The 22,447-nt window shown below is 35.1% G+C and overlaps 2 protein-coding genes across 7 annotated transcripts in view; both read right to left on the bottom strand.

Annotated features, from left to right (window-relative positions):
• Positions 1–4,945, bottom strand: part of LOC143192862 (uncharacterized) — a 180,611-nt gene extending 175,666 nt beyond the window's left edge. Inside the window, exon 1 of one of the 3 annotated variants that reach the window (XM_076398608.1) lies at positions 4,614–4,945. The gene's annotated coding sequence lies outside the window, so the exon portion shown is untranslated. Of the gene's footprint in view, positions 1–3,648; positions 3,790–4,613 lie in introns of those variants that run through there. The other 2 variants (XM_076398618.1, XM_076398627.1) reach the window with 2 other exon arrangements.
• An 8,478-nt stretch (positions 4,946–13,423) lies between these two features.
• LOC143192873 (tyrosine-protein phosphatase non-receptor type 13) overlaps positions 13,424–22,447 on the bottom strand; it is a 218,237-nt gene continuing 209,213 nt past the window's right edge. For all 4 annotated transcript variants that reach the window (XM_076398648.1, XM_076398657.1, XM_076398640.1 and 1 more), the window contains 4 exons: positions 22,214–22,442; positions 21,743–22,157; positions 15,954–16,291; positions 13,424–15,898 (listed from right to left, as the gene is read on the bottom strand). In XM_076398648.1, coding sequence (XP_076254763.1) covers positions 15,278–15,898; positions 15,954–16,291; positions 21,743–22,157; positions 22,214–22,442 — 1,603 coding nt within the window. In that variant the 3' untranslated portion in view covers positions 13,424–15,277. The remainder of the gene's footprint in view (positions 15,899–15,953; positions 16,292–21,742; positions 22,158–22,213; positions 22,443–22,447) is intronic.

Raw genomic sequence — 22,447 nt, 5'->3', positions numbered from 1 at the left:
AAGAGGTTGTTACCGACGAAAATATTAAAAAATCTACAAAATGATTTTGAATAACCGTAAATTGAAACTAAATGAAATATCAGACACTCTAAAGATATCAACTGAACGTGTACATCATATCATTCACGAATATTTGGGTATGAGAAAGCTCTGTGCAATGTAGGTACCGCGCGAGCTCACTTTTGGGCAAAAACAACGACGGGTTGATGATTCTGAGCAATTTTTGAGGATGTTCAAGCGTAATAAACCCGAGTTTTTGCATCGATATGTGACAGTGACATCAACAGCGACTGTTATATAGCATTATTGGACCGTTTGAAGGACGAGATCGCCGAAAAACGGCTGCATTTGAAGAAAAAAAAGTACTGCTTCACCAAGGCAATGCACCGTGTCAAAAATCCATGAATAGAGCTTCGAATTGCTGCCTCATCCACCGTACTCTCCAGATCTGGCCCCCAGCGGCTATTTCCTGTTCTCAGATCTCAAAAAATCGTTTCCGTCTAACCCACAATTTGTTTTTATGATAATTAAATCTAGGTATATAACTAGGAGTGCCCATCAACCCTAACTCAGTCTCTGGTGAAATAATGTTTATACATGTCACTGCTGAAATTTTTAAAATATGCACCTCACTATACAAGGTCAGATGGTTTGATTCTTTTGAGTCTGTGTCCTATTCTGGTGGTATCAAAAAGTTGCAATATTTCAATATTTGTATGAGAATGGAGACTTTCCTCATGCCCCCCTTGCAATTCTCTTGATTTCTTGACTGACTGTGGGTATCTGAAGGTCTCGATACAGGTAATCAGTCATATAGTATTTGGATGGACCCATAATACCTCTCAGGACTTTGTTCTGAAAAATTTGTATTTTATTTATGTTACTCTTTGCGGAACAGTCCCATAATTGAACTCCGTATGTCCATATTTGCATATATAATAGCAATTTATTATGTACTGATAATTGTAATTTTCTTCCAATTAGCCAGTACATTTTCCTATATTTCAATTCCAATTCTTTTCTTTTTTATATGTTCCTTCCAGCAAAGTTTTGCATCGAGATTCATTCCGAGATATTTAGCGTTGTTGCTATATGGAATGATGGTGTTATTTAATGTTATTGGTGCGTACTACAAAAATGGTATCGAAAAGTTGGAGGGTCGCTATAATCAGAGTATCACCCTTGAAGGGAATTATGTTGAATAAAAAAAACTAATTTTGGCAAAAAAAATGTGTTTTACTATAGTAGGCCGAGGACTTTTCAATTGACCTGTAATATAATATAACAGATTATTAACAGAATTTAGCTACTACCAACTGACCACTTTGAAGACAGTACCGGTCGTTAAACGCCGTTTTTCGTCATTGTACTATATTAACATATTTGATATAAAAAAATGTTACTTTATCTATTTCCTTCTAATCTTATTAAAATGTTGAAAAGTGTTGTTTTGTGGAAACTTACTGGGAACACTAGTTTATATAAATTCTTGCGATTTTAAATGTTTTAGATCTCCGCCATAATTTAACTAATCTTAAAGTTAAACATGTGTTTAATATAATCATAACGGCGACCGAACGTTAAACTATATTTATTTCAACTAGTCACCGTTCAAATATACACGGATTCTCGTCGACGGACAATAACATTGCTATCCGATCCCCATTACATAATTTACCTCTAGGAATCGAACAGTAACCAGTATATCTATCGGGTTATCGGCCAAATATTAATTGTTTAACTCGATCTTGGGGTATGATTAAATCATTTGGTGCCAAGAACAGAACAACTACGGCCCGACGACGAGTATAAACGAGCGGATGGTTTACTGTATCGAGCGCTGTTTCCTGTCTCGGCGAACGCCCGTAATAATTTATCAGACGATGGAGGAATCAAGGTTTCCGATAAACAATCAAAACTGGATTATATAGTTGGATAAGCAGGACTTGATATAAGTTCGTTGTGTCACCGGAATAATTTTTTAATATTATATTAGGTGTATAATTAATTTAATTAACAAGAAAGGACAGTCTGAGCGCAAAGTAGAGGAAAATTTAAGAACTAAAGGCCATACTGAATAAACTCACTAAATAATGACTGAATAAACTGAAGTTAACAGAAGTGCTGAAAAAAAAGCTACTGAACTATTAGTAGATTTTTTAATTTAATTATTACATTGTTACTAGTCGCTTCCGACTAATCTACAATTTGTCTCTATGATAATTTAAATCTAGGTATATAACTAGGAGGGCCCATCGGGCGTATCTCAGTCTTTAGCGAAATAATGTTTATACATGTCACTGCTGTATTTTTTATTATATGCAACTCACTACACAACACTACACAAGATCAGATGGTTTGATTCTTTTTAGTCTGCGTCCTGTTCTGGTGGTATCTAAAATCTGCAATACTTCAGTATTATCATGAGAAAGGAGTCTATCCTCATGTCCCCTTGCAATTCTCTAGATTTCTTGACTGACTGTTGGTAAATACCCATACATTTTATATCAAATGAAGGTCTCGATGTAGGTATTCAGTCCTATAGTATTTGGGTGCGCCACAATACCTCTCAACAATTTGTATTTTATTTATATTACTCTTTGCAGAACATCCCCATAATTGAACTCCGTATGTCCATATAGGTTTCAGTATTTGCTTATATAATAGTAATTTATTATGTACTGATAATTGTAATTTCTTCCAATTAGTCAGTACATTTTCCTATATTTCAATTCCAGTTCTTTTCTTTTCTTCTTTGTATGTTCCTTCCAGCGAAGTTTTGCATCAAGATTCATTCCGAGATATTTAGCGTTGTTGCTAAATGATGGAATGATGGTATTATCTAATGTTATTGGTGCTTGTATGGTCTGTTTATAGGTGATCTGCACATGTACAGATTTACTTTCATTAATTCTCATTTGCCAATCTTGTGTCCAATTATTTATATTGTCACATGCCTGTGCAGTATCATCAGTAAGCATCATCGCAGTAAGCATCGTAATATTCTCCATTTGTGGTATATCACAAGTGTAAATTAGTAGAAATGTACAGTAGAGTATGGAAAGAGGTACAAATGACTGCCTTCTGGATTTTTAAAAAGAAAACATGTATGTTACAAAGGGGTTATATAACGGTGAACGTATTGAATGCTGTTTTGATAAAAAGAAAAGTACAAAAAATAAAGCCATTCATCTACCAATTGTAAATTAGATGTTTAGTAAGCATCAAATTGGACCAATTATCGGCCATATTATGAGATTTAAATAGCAAATGAGCATACAGGGTTGTTTATAGATATTTTACAAAGAGTGTAAACCTTTAATTCATAACTCTATTGCACTGATATAATGAACAATATGCTACTAATGTTTATTAGCATCAATTTGGATCTAATTGTTGATCATATTATGTAATTTGAGAAGTAAACAAGGCTCTAGAGTTGTTTTTAGGCATTTTATATCGAATATAAACAACGAATTTGTAACTATGTTAACGAAATTTATTCTAAAGAATATCATGATGGTTTATATTTAAACGTCACACTAACGTAATCCTTACAATGTTGCGAAGTAATTGTATAATGGTGAACTCAACGCTGTTGTGGTAACGAAAAAAAAACCGAAAAACCAAACAAAACTCTATATTTACCGTACGTATTGTCCAAATAAATACAATTTTAATGTTCACACGAGATAACCCGATACAAGAACGCACTTGATGATTCGATTTTTAATGACCAAATAAAATTGTATGTTCAATCAACGTCTTCACTGATGCAGCTATGACTAAACATCATTTGAGAAATGCGTATCATCAATAAACCGATGAAAACAAAACAATACGTCTCAATAGTGCAAATTATATAATTAGTAAGCATGAAATTGAACTGAATGTCTAAAAATACCTAGTGTGTGAAATGGAATAAAATCCACAATTCATAACACCAATTTTCAATTTTATCGTTTATGGAAAAATCAGAAAGGATAGTTGATATATCTAAAAGTTCGATAGTTTATAATTGTGGCTATATTACAACTTAATTCGTAACTATATTGTACCGATATGATGATTATTATACATCATTAGTTTACTAATAAAATGTTTTCATATTATTTGTTAACTCGAAAAACCAAATATCTTTGGAGATAATTAGTTTGTTGAAATGATGAAAGTTATTCTGAACAATATCATGAAGTTTTATCTTTAAACGTTACAAAATCGTAGTTCTTACAATGTTGTGAAGAGCTTGTATAATGGTGAACGTATTGAATGCTGTTATGATGACAAGAAAAACATAAAAAAAAAGCAATTCGTCTGCCACTTGTAATTTATATGTTTAGTAGCATCAAATTGGACCTAATTGTTGATGTTATTATGTGACTTGAGAAGTATACAACATGTTGCAGTGTTATTGAATACGATTAACACGTATCATTAGATAACTGAAAAAACGTTTTGATTTTTCCAGTTTAAATCTAATCCAATTTCCAATTTAATCGTTACAATAACGTAATTCTTACGATGTTGTGAAGAAATTGTATAACGGCGAAGGTACTGAACGTTGTTATGGTAATGAGAAAAACACAAAAAACCAAACAAAACTCTATATTTACCGTACGTATTGTCCAAATAAATACAATTTTAACGTTCACAGCTCATAACGAGATAAACACCGTACACGAGAACGCACTGGACGATCGGATTTTCAATGGCAAACCGGCGATTTCGCAATCGGCGGACAGGTGACGGCGGGTTTTCCGAAAAAAAAGCGTTTTTTTTTTCTCTCTGGCCGCTCCGACTGTATTTGTTGTTCGGGACGCACTTTGTGTGACTCTTGGCATCGGAATGATGCGAAACGCGACTTTCGGATTTTTTGGCAGGTCCCGGTCGGAGGCTGGCCAACACGGGCACCGCGTCGGGCCTGTACGACGGTCCGGCGTCGCTAAAACTCTCACAATTATGCCCGACGATTTATTTCGGTCTCACCCACATCCATCCCGATGAGAATGTTAAGTTATTTTCGTCGTATCGGCACCGAGATATGTTTACGTTCCGCGATTGGCACCACCGTTTTATTGTACCGAACATCACGGATAACGGGAGAGAATTATTGATATTGATATCGCGTACCTGTCCCGCCGCCCGTCGGATGGGTACCAACGGTTTCTTGATGTTGAAAAACGACTCTGTTCATTTGCAAACCAGCTTGCACAGCAAATGGTACTACGCGAAGGCCATGAGGCAATAAAGATGACATTTACCGAAATCCAATTTGCTAGAAATCGGATTTTTGCTTTCAGAATGTACAGCTGGTATCCACTGGAAAAATTCTTTGGTCAGATTTCAAGATGTTATAAATAAAACCATATAAAAAAGTAATAAATAAAGTAATTGTAGAAAAGTTTTATTTATTTATCAATAATGCCAGCTAAGTTTATATTTAGTAAGCTTTTTGGCTATTAATGATCCAACAATTTCGTCTACTGAGCTATAAATCTTACAAAAACTACTAAATACATGATATGTAGAAATTTACTTCAGTAAATGATATCCTGTGTAAAATATATTATTTTAAATAATATATTTTACTTTTATTTATAAGACAAAACTCCAAGCTGTATATCTGTCCATAAATTAGATCAAATGGCAGTAATGGTGGAGTAGCTTTTAGACTAGGCATTTTACCATTAGGTAGCACATTTAGTAAATTAACTCTTTCAAAGTATTTAACACAAACACTTCGAATATGCTCGTTATGGCTCTCTATAACGATATCACTGTTGAATTACTTGGAGTAATTTGTTAAATAATAATCGGAACGAATGGTTCAATAGAGTTAATTAATAGGTCAAAACCCACGTATCCAGCTCGAAGAACCAATGTCTGTCAATTCATAAAATAACAATCAGACGCTGGTCAATAGAGTAAATTAATAAGTTGTCCTGAAGGATATCAGTTATTTATGAGACTGATATCAACTAGTTTATTGGGTATTCATTATTTTACATGAAATAAAAGTAATTGTATTTTAGCTACGTATATTATCATAATTATACGCACAGTTATAGTATAATACATAGAATGAAATACCCAAACTATCTTCGATCTTACTTGAATTATAACTTGAATATAGACTTGGTATGAATACAAACTTGAATACAAACATAAATCATGAATATTAACGTGAATGGCAGCCTGTTGTCTCGCCCTATTTAAACTGACGTGTATGTCAAACTCTCTCTGAAAGCATACTGTATCTGCCAATCACAGTTATCTTCTAACCAAAAGCCAATTACAAGGGTTTTTCCATGTACCACCGGCAACAAAGTGTGATGAAACACTGACCAACAAACTGTTAGAGAGACCCAAAATATCACCATAAAGCATCACCATTTTTATAAATGTAGATATTATAAAAATAGTATTTTAGGCCATAAATATTAGACTTTTATATACACAATTAACAATTTTACAATTTATCTCTCTGAAATTCTGAACAATCAGACTGTATTACTTCATTAGAGATAGAATATTCACCAATTGCAATCGCATACAAAATATTGTTTTGGCAGTAGTACCATAAGTAGATTCTATAGGAATAAATGGACCAATGAAATGACCAAAATGACCAGTATTTAATTGAGTTTTAAGCCCAAGTTATTTCCTTTTAGCGAGTATATGTTTCTTTTCAGTTAGGTATTGTTCTAGATACATGCCAATACATCAGCCTGGGGCTGTTGAAAACTATTAATATTCACTGGTGCATATGTTCTTCTATGCAAGATAAAAGTTACACAGGCAAATTTGGATTTATTGATTTCAGTAAGTCAAATTTTCAGAACAATTTTATTTTATTAAGGTATATTTAGAGTTATTTTATGCTATTGACGGATATTCATGTGATTTTGTCATATAGTTTTTTTTTGTTCTGGCCTAAAAACCAGGCGGTGGAATGCATGACGCATACCTGGTCGCGGAGTCTTGCCCTGGAGTGACAAGTTGGACCGGGTTATGTGGGACTGCCTCTGGGCTTACCAATACACTAAACCGAAACCGCCTCACAGTTGACCCCTGTGGATCACTACTGCTGCTGCTTATTGGGCACGAGGGCCCGGCGATTCCATTGATTCGCAAACCTGAGTTAACACACAACTGGGTACTGTTGTTTGGGGGCAAAAGTTATGACTGTAGCGACGGATGAGGTCGTTTCAGCCTGGAAAAGGGGGGAGCTTGGCGGTGACGCGGTGCTAAGCTCCCAGCATATCGACCAGCTCGCGAACAAGCGCGTTTTCAGAAGAATTTCAGCTAAGTTGTTGTTTGTGAAATGATTGAGATATGAAGTGCTTGATTTCTGGAGTGTCAGTTTCCCTATGAATTTGATTATTTCTGACAAACCATGGAGCCTTTAATATTCTCCTGAGGAGCTTATTTTTGAAAACTTGAAGCCGTTTGACTTAGTTGGGTGTAACAAACTTGAAGTAGACATTAGATCTGTGGAGGAGTACGGACCGAATTAACATCTTGTAAAATAAGCATTTGATGGAGATGGGAAGTCTGCTAGAAGGGCAGATCAGAGAAGATAGCAGGTTTGCTATCCCCGAACCTTTTTGGATTGCTTTCTGGATTTGGGAATGCCAACCGAACCGCCGGTCGAAGTGAAGACCTAGGTACGTGACGTTATCCAGCCATGGAATTATTGCGATGTCGATCTTAAGTTGCGAGACTCGCAGTGCGTAACGCTTCTTATGGAAAATGATGGCCTGGGTTTTCAGGGGGTTGATTTGCAACCTCCAGAATTTGAACCGCATGATCGAACTGCTTCTGTAAACGTTCGTGAATTGTAACTTCGAACCTAGCGGCCGTGAAGAAAGCAGTGTCGTCAGCGTAAAACGCGACGTCAATGTGCTCTATTCTCGGCAGATCTAAAATAAAGAGGTTAAATAAGGCTGGGGCCAGCGGAGAACCTTGAGGTACGCCAGCATCGATTTGTTTACGACTGGAAAGTGATCTGTCCAAGTGCCTGATCTTGGCCTGGAAAGATCTGTCCGAGAGATAGGACTTGATGAGAGCGGTTAGGTCTTCTGGGGGGCCCAACCGCACGCACTTCTCAATCCGTCGTGCCAGACCTTGTCGAAGGCTTTGGTTAGGTCCAGAAGAACTGCTCCATTGTCATATAGTCTACAATATATTTTTTTTTTAATTAATTACACGAAAATAGTTTTGGCGACATGTTATAAGATGCACTGTATTGTATAGTCTATTTCTTATTTCTTCTGCTACCACCTGTGTATACAATTCTAGATGAAATTAATCACTAAAATCTGCATAATGCATTTACCATATCTAAAAAACAGTTAGTATTCAGTCTCTCCTCATACAGTCTAACATAATGTTCAAGTTGTATTCTGAACAATTGCAATCATATCTATGCACACAAATCTTTCACGCCCTACAATTCAATTTTCTCCAGATATATTCTATTAATTATGTGCATACCTTTTAGTTGTTTCCACTCTCATCACTCTGTCTCGGGAATTTCCAACATTATCATATATCCTGAAAGTTTCCTTTAGCCATTTTTACTTTCCGAGTCACTGTCCAAAACAATCACTAAACTGTTAATTTCCAAGCAATAGTGATAAGAGGTGTTAACTCTTACCTAGAAATTATTCTGGCTGTATAATTAACTATAGTTTTTAGACGTACTATAATGTTAAAATAAATTATATTTGATAAAATTTTTGTTCAATTATTTTATTTAGATTAGAATTTTTTTATATGTCAAAGCCAAACTGCACAAGAACTCAGAGTTGATGCGACATCATTGCGACTTTTTGACGTCACAAATTTCGATGACGCATATATAAAAAAAAACGTTTTTCATGTTAGTTTATAATTATTATAGTATCTTCTACAGTATTTAGCAAAACCATTCATCGAGCCATTTTCTAACTTAACGAAGTGCTGCTTTGGCCATTGAAGTGTAAAGTTGATAGTCCGATGAGGCAAGGTTTGGTAAGTACAGCGGGTGCGATAATATGCCCTATCCAAGTGCTTTTAATGCTTCCTTGACCAGTTTTGGTTTGATGCTGTAAAATTATGTCGTGTTCAGTCCAATTCTGGAAGATTTTCGATCAATGCATGGTTCAAGTTGACCATTTGTTATCATCCAGACACATTGAATAAGAAATTGACAAATGATGGAACTGCGAACAAATGTTAGATAAATTGGAAATTAATAGCTTAGTTATTCGCTTAAATGAAACTTTATGAATATGATTCAATGTTGCCAACTTCTTAGACAGGATGATGAAAATGGAAACAAGTAAAGGTGAGTATATAATTAATATATGATAATTGTAGGAAATGTTATTGTGGGGTTTAAAGATTTATGTGCACAATGTGTGTAATTGTTCAAAATATACATCAACATTTGGCTAAAATGTATCAGGAGATTCAGATCGATAGTAACTGTTTTGCAGTATATATACTAGTATTAACAGAACAAACTAATGAGAAATACAATGATATCAAAATGTCTTTACAAGGACACTGTGCCGAAGGACACAAGAACTAAGCGTAATAGGTAAAAATACTCTCTAATGAAAGTAACATATATTACTTTGTTCATGTTAGTTTATAATTATTATAATATCTTCTACAGTATTAAGCAAAACAATTCATCGAGGCATTTTCAAACTTAACGAAGTGCTGGCAAGGTTTGGTAAGTACAGCGGGTGCGATAATATGTCCTATCCAAGTGCTTTTAATGCTTCCTTGACCAATTTTGGTTTGATGCTGTAAAATTATGTCGTGTTCAGTCCCATTCCGGAAGATTTTCGATCAATGCATGGTTCAAGTTGACCATTTGTTATCGGTAGCGATCTCTATCAAATTTTTACCAGGTTTCAATAGAGCATTATACACCACGCCACTCTGGTCCCACCAAACACAGAGCATTGTCTTGCGAACAAAACTTTCCGGTGCACCTGGTATATATGTAAAAATATATATAATAGCCTTTTCTAATCTAACTATTACATATTTAAAACCAAAACTACTTTTCTCCTTGTGTAATGAAAGTCGTACGACCACTCAATAAATTAAAATAAAAACGGCGTAAAACATAACAAGTAATATTGTGATACATTGTCGGAATTGTCGCAATAAACTCGTATCGAGACACGGACAGGAATATCTCGTCGGCAAATCCATTTCCTCCGTAACACTACGTCGAACGATCAAATTGGCGGAAAGAGGGACCGTTTCGCCAGATGCTCGTCGCCCGGACCGATTGAAAATCCGCCTCTTTCGAATCCAAAACGCGAGAACCTCGCCATAAAAGAGATATCGATATAGGCGCCCGTCTATTCTTGAAGCCCGGTTAAATATAGAAGGGATCAATCTTTTAAGCAATCGCGCTTATTTATAAAACGTAGCCGGATCAGAAACGGAAGTAAAACGGCCTTCGACGTCTCATTAAGTAGGCCTTCCCGGAAAAGCTTGCATTGTGGAATCGTGGAAATCAAAACAGGATTTATTTATTGTTTGTGGTGTCGTGAATGTTCCGAAATAGTGTTCGATATTTTCTTTTTAGAATTTTATGCTGAAAGGCAGTCTGATTTACGTCACGCATTTCTTTTTATTTAAAAAATCTATTCAAAATAACAGTGAACGCACCTGTCGCAATTCGAATTTGTTTTAGAATCAGACAATATTTTCAGCTGCACTGAATATTAGTATAGACAAGGGCACTGAGATATCCATCAGAGATTAACTATATGAAATATTTAAAAACAGTCAGTTGTTTTTCAATACAAACATAATATAAGGCAATTATTTCAAAGCAAATTGTTAGTCACAAAAGTATCGAAGAGTTCTAATGTAACTGCCGGATATTGTTTTTAAAGGAATACCATTTTCATTAATAGTATGATAATCAATAATAGTATGAAGGAAGACTATTTAGATGAGACATGGATAATTCAGAATGGGGTCGATATGGCCATTCATGGCGATATGGTAATAAAAATAGTGTTATGACAACCAAAGTTGATAGAAAAAGGTAAACGTTGGATTAACAATTCATTAGGTTTTATTAGTAAAAAAAAATTAATAATTCATTTCAGATATATTGTACCTCATGCTGGAAACAGAAATGGTTAACATCACATTCGGTATGAATGAACTCCATCAGACACATTGAATAAGAAATTGACAAATGATGGAACTGCGAACAAATGTTAGATAAATTGGAAATTAATAGCTTAGTTATTCGCTTATATGAAACTTTATGTATATGATTCAATGTTGCCAACTTCTTACACAGGATGATGAAAATGGAAACAAGTAAAGGTGAGTATATAATTAATATATGATAATTGTAGGAAATGTTATTGTAGGGTTTAAAGATTTATGTGCACAATGTGTGTAATTGTTCAAAATATACATCAACATTTGGCTAAAATGTATCAGGAGATTCAGATCAATAGTAACTGTTTTGCAGTATATATACAAGTATTAACAGAACAAACTAATGAGAAATACAATGATATCAAAATGTCTTTACAAGGACACTGTACCGAAGGACACAAGAACTAAGCGTAATAGGTAAAAATACTCTCTAACGAAAGTAACATATATTACTTTGATATACAATTGCTAATTATGTGGATTAAGCCTTCAGGGGATACAATTACAAACGCGCTTAGAACTCTAACTCATAGGTGGTATGGAAAAGAGTTCAATGTAAATATAATCAAACAAAACCCTAACCTACAAATTATTATAACTGTGTACTTAATTGTAGTTTTAGGTCCTTCGATGATATACGCATTAGATTTACTATAATGGTGAAATAAATTATATTTGATAACAATATTTTTGTTTAATTATTTTATATAGATTAGAATTTTGTTGTACGCCAAAGCCAAGCTGAACTAAAACTCAGAGTTGATACGGCAACATTGCGATGTGTTGACGTCCCAAATTTAGATGACGTATATACAAAACTTCTTTGGATAGACTATGGACTCAATAATCCCAAATGAAAAAAGGTTGTTAAAAACACAGAAATGTTAAAAGGAATCGAATATCGATTTTAAAAGTGTGGTTAGGTTGTTTAACAGTTGTTTATATTGATACTTTGTATTTGCACATAATATATCCAGAAGTCTAATAGAATCCTCAACATCTGTATCAGTGAATATAATGATATGATTAGCGACCATTAGATAGGATCAGATGCTTGTACTCGTAGCATTATACAGGACGCCATTTTGAAAAGCAGTATAGTCGTCATCTTCTTGACCAACATCAGCTAAGCTCTTAAATAAATCCTATAAATCCCAATTCACTAGCACACAACTAATGGAACTATCGTAATAAAAACACACCCTTAAAAAGTAGATTTGTTTTCGTCGACAAATCTGAAATTGCTTTCTCTTCAATCCAATCAACCTGGTGTTAACTATAAGTTTCCCTAGCTTTTTTCGGTTTAATTAAAAATAACTGGAGAAACTCGCAATCGGAAGGAAATTGGCATTCCTCTCGTAGTTTTGCAAGAAGAAAAATTCCAATTTTCGCTCCATTTTGCGCCTCATTAGTCGATGCGACAGCAAAGAATCCATCACTCGTCAAACGTTGAGGAAAAACCGTTCGCCAGGTGAGCTACGTGAACGAAATAAATTACCTGAAATAAAATTAAATATTACAATATAGAAATAATAATATAAACAACAAAAAGTAAAGTATTAAAAAATGAATCGTATTTATACATCTAATTCACCACGTTTAAAGAACGCCATCTAGAAATGGAAAAAATTACTATATTTAATATTATTGTACATATTTCAGAACAAAACTGTTATAAAATAATAGTATTTATTTTTTAATTAAAATGTAAACTACACTTTATCGTATTTTATTGCTCTTTATTAAACAAACAATAAACATTGTTCTAGGAATAAAATCCTATTAAAATTCAACCTCCGGATAAAAAATGTGAGCATTTTCATTGCTTATTAATTGGGACCAAGTTAATTTAACATTTAAGAAACATTTTTAAAAAATATCAGGAACCGCCATCTTTCGGTGTCTCTGTCAACGAATTTATTGTGCAACGCATGTTTACAGTTAACTGTAATGCTGTCATCGAAATTCGTCTATTCACTGCTAGATGACACTCCAAAATTTTATAACTTATGCCGTTACAAACCAACTGTCTTTGTTATTTAATTATATTTGAATATATAGGGTAGGATATTCATTTTAATTTGACACTGTTTTGACAGAGTTAAATACAGTTACCCGTAAGAGAATCGTACAATTTTAACAAAAAAACACCAGATGGCTCTAGCAGCTGCATTTTATTTTAGAAAAATCAAATATAAGAGCGTCCAGGGAATAAAATAAAATAAACTACTGCAATAAATAGGCTTTTATTTAATGATTAATCGAATCTAACAATGATATTCTTTCTTAAACGTGACTAACAGTAGTTGTTTCTTCGATTATAAAACTTAAATATTACAGACTACACTTCCTCGAAAACTTAATTAAGTAAATATATATTTTTATATATATACATATACATAAAGGTCACATTTAGATTATTATCAGACTGTCAAAAAATGTTAGGCACACATTAACATTGGCCCTACTAACGTTTATTATCTAGAATTAATTTTGTTGCTTGACCAACAACAGGTTTGTGTGTTTTCGGCAACTAATATGTATGGAACTAAGAGTATATGGATTCGCATTCGAGCGATCCGGTTTACCGCATCGTTCCAATGCAAGCACGATTGAATCACACTAACAAAACTAAAAGTAATATCACATTACCATATTTCGCTTTTCAACAATCTTGGATCATCCTGTGACACTGTGACTAAGTTTAGTACAATGAATCAATGATATGATCGAAATTACAGATGATATGACAATATCAACGATGAGTCTAGAATATGTTTTGTTATAGTCGCCGATCCCGTGAATGTCAAACACGTCATTTTACAAAAGATGAAAGTTAAAGTGTCAAATTTTGCGCACAAACTTTGACTTATTAGTTGGTTAGCTTTAACAGAAGAGATCAGAATTCAACATGAGAATTTTTACTGCTTGATGTACTTTTGTGGAGAGTATTTAAGGTAAGTATATATGTAATAGTTCAGTAGAGTTTATGGTTATGACTTATCGTAAATTTGCTTGTAATTTACGATGGAATTTTATTATTTTATTTTTATAAATAGTAGTTTGATTATTTAAAAACATTCAGTAATCAGATTTGAATATTTTGTTTGTGATTCTAAACATATTTCATAAACATTTCTCTATAATTTTTAAATACATTGATAATAATAATACTCCAAGAAAAAATTGGTTATATATAGGACCTAGTGTGTTTTAAAGAGAAATAGAAATAAATTGACTTTACCATGGTTGGGTGAAGTGGTATTAATGGATTTTGTTCTTTAATAGACCAAGGTGTTAAAACATTCACTATTAATTAGTAGCAATTAAATTTTGTTTTTGAGAAATACATCTTGTAGCATATCATAAGAATCAAGAATGTAAAACTGTTCCTAAAGAGGCGATTCTTATAAAGGCAGTAGTAGCCAGACATGAAATGAATCTTGTATAATGTTGCAAATGGAAGGGAGACAAATTAGGAATGCCTTGCTATGATGTATATTGAGCTAAAACAGTAATAAATAAAAACTAAGAGTGAAAGAGTTCTTTTAACATACTAAATATTAAAATTTATCACTTATTTGAAGATTGGATGCCAATAGATCTTTAAAGGAGATGGTTAAAAATGGGAACTGAAAGAATTCTAGGATATCCTGGAGTAAACCATGCCTTATTGTGTAGTTCGACATTGTTAGTTCATTTCTGTTAAAACCATCAAGTTTTTCAAAATAGCCAATTGCTTTTACCTGTGATATTTTATTTTTCATATTTTATTTAGCTCTTATAAAACCACATGGACATATAATTCACGGAATCTTGGACTACTTATTACACTTCCACCTAAAAATTTCAATTTTATTTTTTTAAAGATTATTTTCGGCACTTTATAAAACTACGGAAGCTCAGATCTGTATACATTGGTCTGTATATTGAACGAATCTGTTTACTGAGATACTAATATCACATTGATTATATTATTTTTTTCCTCTTTCGCAATAATCACATTGAATTTTCTTTTTGTTGCTACGGGAACCAATGAAATTGCGGAAAAATATTGTGGGGCAGGGGGGTGTTTGGGGAGGCACTAAATAAAAACTTGTTCTTCGTCCGACGTCATACCGATCTCGTCGTCTGTCGAACCCTCCACTTTACCTTTGACCGGAGTTACGGGATATCGAACCGGTCCTCTCCATTTCCTGCTCAGTCCCATGCTTCGAGGCAGGGCGATGGTAGGGGGCTCTTTGCTGAGGTCCAGCTCCTTGATTTTGGTTTTGTTCATGGGCAGTGTACGACGATTTGGTGTGAACTTTCCCTTGGTGGGGAAATCCGTCCAGTCCACGTTCCGTTTCGGGATCATATCGATGATGACGGCTCGATCGTTGTCATTGCTCGACAATCTTTTCTTGCCGGCGTCTTTATCCGTGGAGAGCTCGATGGGCCGAGCTGGGGACCGGTTGACGTACTTGGTGCTGTTCGAGAGGTCGCAGCAGCTTTCCGTGAGGTGTTTCTCAACGGGACTGGAGGTGGGTTGACTGAGATTCGTGTTTGGACGCTCCAACTTATCGCTCATCGAGTGCAGAGCGGATAAAGAGAGATTGGTGGCTTCGGTTATATCAACCTCCGTTATATTACTCAAATTTCTCTTGCTAGAATGGGCATTGGATACTTTAAACGTCGAAACGACTCTGGACAAGACGAATTCCACCTGAAAAAGACAACATCTCATTAAGTAACTCGATTAAACATCAAAAGCGATATACCTTTTGACCAGTACTCTTCAACAACTCTAAGGAATCACTGTACTTTCGTCCCAGCAGAGACTGTCCATTTACCGCGACGACTTGATCGCCACTAACGATGTTCTGACCCATGTGGGCTGGTCCTCCGGGTATCACCGACTGGATATAAACGTTACCATCAGATCCTTCGGTGATCTGAAGTCCCAAACTGCCCTTGGAGTCTCTTTCGATGATCACCGTGGATAAAATGCGTTCCTCCGCAAAGGACATGTTGTCCAACTTCTCGAGTAAGGTTTGGTTGATGGTTTCGTGGAAATTTGGTAAGAAATTCTGTTGTGAAATTGATTTTATCGTAGAATCTGTAAAAAACATATAAATGATGATTGCAATGGTTTTAAAACCTGACAAAAATATTAGAGAAGATTATCTCTATCATTAATTTGTTTTCGTTGAAGCCGAACTATTTAAAGACCAAGTTCAATAGATTAGTAGTAGAGGACTCTGGACTCTTTTCTGCTTATAAGGTTCTTTACAGATATCTTTCATGAAAATCTTGATGTCTTATCAGATCTTCCTTGAACATATTAAAAATTGATTGGTAGACAACAGTGTTGCCATCTGGATCAAAATTTTTTTTTTTTTTTTTTTTTTTTTTATTACTCTTCGTGAGTCCACAATCTGCCCTATTGGCAATAAGTATTTCTTCTGTTTATATTATATATACATGGCATGTAGAAAATCACTTCATTAAGCAATCTTCTGTATAAAATATTAACTTAATTAATTAGACTTATTCTAATGCTTATTCTAAACTCTACATATGTCCAGTAATCAGATCAGGTGGTGTTAAACGTTTTAGTCTACGCACTTCACTATCACGTCGCATATTTAGCTGATTAGCGAGTACATTGGAATGCACTGACACTCTTTCGAAGTACTTCACACAAACACGTTGGATTACACTCGTTATATGTTCTAGAGGAATATCGCGTTGTATCACTTTATTTGAAATATAGTACGGAGCATCAACAATGGCACGCAACACCTTATTTTGGAACCGTTGAATGATGGATATATTAGATTTGCTAGCGGTACCCCATAGTTGAATTCCATATGTCCAAATGGGCTTGAGTATAGACTCATACAGCAATACCTTGTTATCTAATGATAACTTGGATTTGCGCCCAATGAGCCAATACATTTGATATAATTTTAGTCCTAGTTGTTTCCGTTTAGAGAGTATGTGCTTCTTCCAGGTTAGGCGTCGATCTAAATGCATACCAAGATATTTAACATGCTCTGCTTGGGGGAGTTGACGATGATTGATATTTACTGGTGGACATGTTCTTCTACGCAGGGTAAACGTTATATACGTGGATTTTGATTCATTGGCTTTAATGCGCCATGTCTTCAACCATAATTGTATTTGCTCCAGGTGGGTTTGTAGGTTTATTGATGCTGTGACTGGATCTTCATGGGATGCTAAGATTGCTGTATCATCTGCATATGTTGCCACAGTAGTTATTTTTGTGGTGGGCAGATCAGCCGTATACAGAAGATACAGTACTGGACCCAGTACACTACCTTGCGGAACTCCTGAATATATGGGATTTAATTCGGTATGTTCATCGCCTTGATTTACAATAAAATGTCTGTCAGTGAGATACGATTTCAGTAGCTGATAGTCCGGATGAGGGAGAAGTTTCTTTAGTTTAACCTGCAAGCCCGTATGCCATACTTTGTCAAAAGCCTGAGATATGTCTAGGAAAGCAGCCGAACAATATCTTTTGGCATTTAGGTCAGCGTTTATTTGGTTTACAAGTCTATGCACTTGTTCTATAGTCCCATGCTTATTGCGAAAGCCAAACTGATGTTCTGGAATAATTTTTCTTTTTTCTATTATATAGTTTAGTTTTTTTATGTATAATTTCTCGAAAACTTTCGAGATTATTGGTAATAAACTTATAGGTCGGTAGGAGGTCACATCTTCTGGTATTTTTCCTGGTTTAAGTATCATTAATATTTTAGCTACTTTCCAGATGCTAGGGAAGTAATTAATTCGTAGCATAGCATTAAATATATATGTTAATAGTTTTATAGCCTTTTCTGATAATTCTTTTAAAATTTTGCCAGTAATTAAGTCATAACCAGGAGCTTTTTTAATATTAATCTCTCTCATTATTGTATGTTTAACTTTTTTGACCGTTAATTTCTCGTGCGGTAAATCCATTTGAAATGGCGAATCTAGAAAGCTAGTAATTTTATTTTCGTCATCTTTATGTAGCTGAGACTGGAAAGGTTTAAAAACATTTTTTAAGTGTTTTGAGAAAATGTCGGCCTTCTCTTTATTGCTTCTCGCCCAATTATTTTCGCTTGTTTTAATAGGTGGGTTATGCTGCTGGGATCTCCTAAGCTTTTTTGTTGCTTTCCACAACGAATAGTCTGTAGCCTCAGTTGATGTCAAGTTTTCTAGGTATTCTTGAATGCCTTGGTTTTGTTCAATTTGAATTAGATCTCTCAGCTCTTTTATGGCCCTATTAAATTTTCTTTTATTCTCTTCAGTCCTTTGCTGTTGCCAATTTCGTCGTAACTTTCTTTTTTCTGCTATCTTTTTCTGTATTGTACATGATATATGTGTATTTTTTCTTGGAAATGTTTCACTGTTGGGAGTCGCGGAATATGCTGCCTCCTGTATATTTTTTGTAAGATTTATTGCTGCTATTTCTATATCCATTTCAGTTTGTAACGGTAAGTTTAGAGAGATATTTTGGTCTAAGTTTTCTCTAAATGAGGGCCAGTTAGTTCTATTATTGCACAGAGAAGGGGGTTTATCTTTGATGGTAATTTTTGAAGAAATTGTTACTATTATTGGTGAATGATCAGAAGACAGGTCGAAACATGATTCTGCCTGACACTTTTTTGGATCAATATTTTTTGTAATACAGAAATCTATTGTATCTGGTTTTTTATTTCTGTCTGAAGGCCAATATGTTGGTTCACCAGTAGAGATATGTTGTAAGTTATCTTTCCTTATGGCTTTGAGCAGTTCTCTACCTTTTGAGGTTATTATTCTTGAACCCCACATTAAATGTTTTGCATTATAATCTCCTCCTGCTATAAATCTATTACCTAACGTACTGAAGAACTCTTGAAATTGTTCTGCCTTGTTGTTATGTTTGGGTGGGCAATAAATCGCAGAAATTGTTAATGATCCATGGGCTTCCTCTATGGTTATACTGGTGGCTTGCAGGTAGTCTTTGCGGAATTTTTCTTTTTCGAAATGCTTTATATCATCTCGAATTATTATGGCTGTACCTCCATGTGCTTTATAATCAGGGTGATTTGTATGATAAAGCTTATATTTAGGAACTTTCAGATAATTCTTGTCCGTAAAGTGTGTTTCGGAAACCATCATAATGTCAATATTTTGTTCATTTACGAACATTTTTAGTTCCCTGGCGTGTTGTTGGAGCCCATTGGCATTCCAGACGGCGATTTTGTAACTATTGGTTTCAGGCATTAGGCAATTTTGCTTACGACGGTTGTGAGTAGACCAAGCATCGTACTCATTTGATCCATTAGTTTGGCCATCATATTTTCTAATCTTGAGATGTTGCTAGTTTCAGTAAGTTGAGATATTGTCTCTCGTTTTTGTGCTGAACCATTTTCAACTATTTGGGCATAAGTTATGTCTGGTTGACTTGTTCTGGTAGGTAGTGGTAGATTGGTAGTAGTGGATTGTTTTTGTTGATGCCTTTTTTCCCTTAAGGCAGGATAGAGTTTCTGCTGTAGTTGCTTGTGAACTGCGCAACCCTTGTAGTTCGCTGGATGATTTCCGTTACAGTTAACACATTTCACTTTTTCATCGCGAACTTTACGAGTACAATCTCCTGTCTTATGTTCTCCTGCACATTTTACGCATCTATATGATTTGCGACAGTAAGTCTTTGTGTGCCCGTGCGCTTGACACCTTGTGCATTGTGGTATAATTCTTTTTATATGTGGTGGTTCGCATTTAATAATATTATTTTCCAGTTTGGTGATTTCATACACCGCCTTATTATTTCCATTAGGTTTTATGTCTATATAAAACATAGGCAGAGGTTTTTTTGTCGTGTGATGTCGTATATTGTGAATATTTACGACCTCGTGGCCTTTTTCAGCTAGTGCTACCTTGATGGTGTTAAAGTCCGTCCCGTGATGTAATCCTTTTAATACGAATTTAAATGTTCTCTCGGATTTTGACCTGAATGTATGGTATTGGGTGTTTCTTTCATCTAATTCTTTTATAAGAACTTTAAAGTGATCCGCTTCGAACAATTGGATTTTAATTGTTTCATAGCTCACTGTTTTAATTGTGTAGTTCGTAGTAATGGTTTTCAATAAGTCATGGATGTTTTTTATTATTCCTACCTTATAGACTGTTATTGGTGGTGGTTTGGGAACAACTTTTTCAGGGCTTGGTTGTATGTTCTCTTCAATTTCTTCCGACAGGTTGCTAAAACTGTTTTTTGTCTCTATCGGTTTCTGCAACCAATAGTCACTGATTCTTGTTTGTTTCCTCGCGATTTCTTCTTCTGGACTTCTCAATCGTTTTTTGTTAATGACTGTAGTCCATTCTGATGGTGGAGTTTGCGTTATTGCTGTTTGTTCTAATCTTATATCAAAGTGTGCAGGTGATTTGGTTGAATCGCTATGGTTTGCCATTTTTTAATATTTTAATATTTTATTTAATTTACTTCCAGAGGATAAAAAAAATAAAATAAATACATTGTTTATTTCACGCACTTCATTTTTCACTTACGTTATTTTAGCACTAGTTTTTTACTATAAATACTATAAATGAATTTCAAAAGGACTGTTGTAAAATAAGATGAAATAATTTTAAACACTAATAAAAATGAGATGCAGTCCTTTTGTCTGGTCACGTAAACACGTATTCACTACACTTTAGGTCCACTGAGAGACGGATAGCCGTATCTGTTATGCTGGATCAAAATAAGGCATTAAAGTACTAAAAAGAAACAATTGTTCAGAAGAATATATTGATTGCAGTAGAAAAAATTACGAATAGTTAGGGGAAAAGTTTGTCTTAACTCATATGATGATAAGGTAATGATGGAAGTGGTGATCAGTGTAGCCTCCATGCGACAGTGAATCCTTCACAACTCTTAGATGGTAGAGCATTAGAGTCATGCGAGAGGACGATTTTGCGTCTATTAGTCGCTATTGCCGTGGCTTCAATTTGTTCAAATGACGTCGCTATGCAACTTCAGTAGTAGTGTCTTCAGTAGTTTACCTTGCTAATCCTACTATATGCACAGCTAAACTTTATGGCCATGAATATTTCTCTTCGGTGTACCTATAGGTGGTTATTCTGGGCTAACACATGATTTATTGTACTTTAGTCACAATCCACCACAGAAAATTCAAAATTTCGATGTTGAAATGGCATTCTCAGTCTATTCGTGTGGTAGTAGTTTCTCTTCATTTTGGATCTTTTCTAGTGGCATATAAATGTCTAGAATCAGTTCACTGAACTGTGAAGCTGACTGAAAGTTCTTTGAGATTTTGAACTGTATTTTTGTGCAATAAGTCTTCCAATGCATTATCGTTGGACTGCCATTTATTCATTGACATCAAAATTGCCACTTTTAAAGCGTTTAAACCAAAACCCACATTTAGGATATGACGGGGCAATGTCGTCATAAGTTTCTGAAAGTGTTGGATGAACTTTGTCAGCAGATTCATTAAAATCAAACAACAAAAGTAATGTCGAAAATTTAATTTCGAACGTTTCATTCACTTACCAATAACATAGGCTTCACCTCCACCTGGTTGGTACCCATCCGTTGACGACTTAGATATGGAGTTGGAGCTACAATGTAGCGAGACAGATTGGAGAGACATTTGGTCGAGATAATCGTGAACAGATGCGTTGACCGCCTCCATACTGCGAGATACCCTGGGGGTGAGATTAGAAAACGCTCTGGTTCCCATTTTGACTCCGCGGCGTTTCTCGTTGGTTCCTCCCGGCGCTCCTGCGAAGTACCCGCTGTCGAGAGTCAAACGGTCGATCCGTCGATGAGGATTCTCGTTCTCTTTGTTCTGAAACTCTTCGTTGACCCCGCCAAAGGCTCCGTTCAAGTCCTGAACACTCTTGCACTTTCTGTAGAAGGAATTGTTGAATTTCTGATGGCGAGAGTTGGAGTGTCTGAACTCGACCTAAAAAAGAATTAATGGTTTACGACTTACGGATAAAAATGACGACAGTGTGGTACCTGGAACTCCGTTTCTGCGTTGATGGTGCCTTCATAGTCGGATGGTTCCAGCTGCGTGTAGATGGGTTGTGTTAAGGCGTCCAACTTGCATAGAGAATTAGTCTCGTTCTTTATGTCCTTCAGAGGGATACCGAACTGCTGACTCAGAGAGTGAAGGGAGGTGTATTCAGTACGTAGTCGCAGAAAAAACTGATGATGCAACGATGCCAGGCGAAACGCAAAATAGCTCCTAAC

Source organism: Rhynchophorus ferrugineus, unplaced genomic scaffold (genome assembly GCF_030347505.1).
Source record: "Rhynchophorus ferrugineus isolate W39M unplaced genomic scaffold, kcgeb_rfMv2 rfM1, whole genome shotgun sequence".
In the NCBI taxonomy this organism is placed as follows: Eukaryota; Metazoa; Arthropoda; class Insecta; order Coleoptera; family Curculionidae; genus Rhynchophorus; species Rhynchophorus ferrugineus.
The sequence above is the reverse complement of the archived record's forward strand: the minus strand, read 5'-3'. Positions and strand labels throughout refer to the sequence as shown.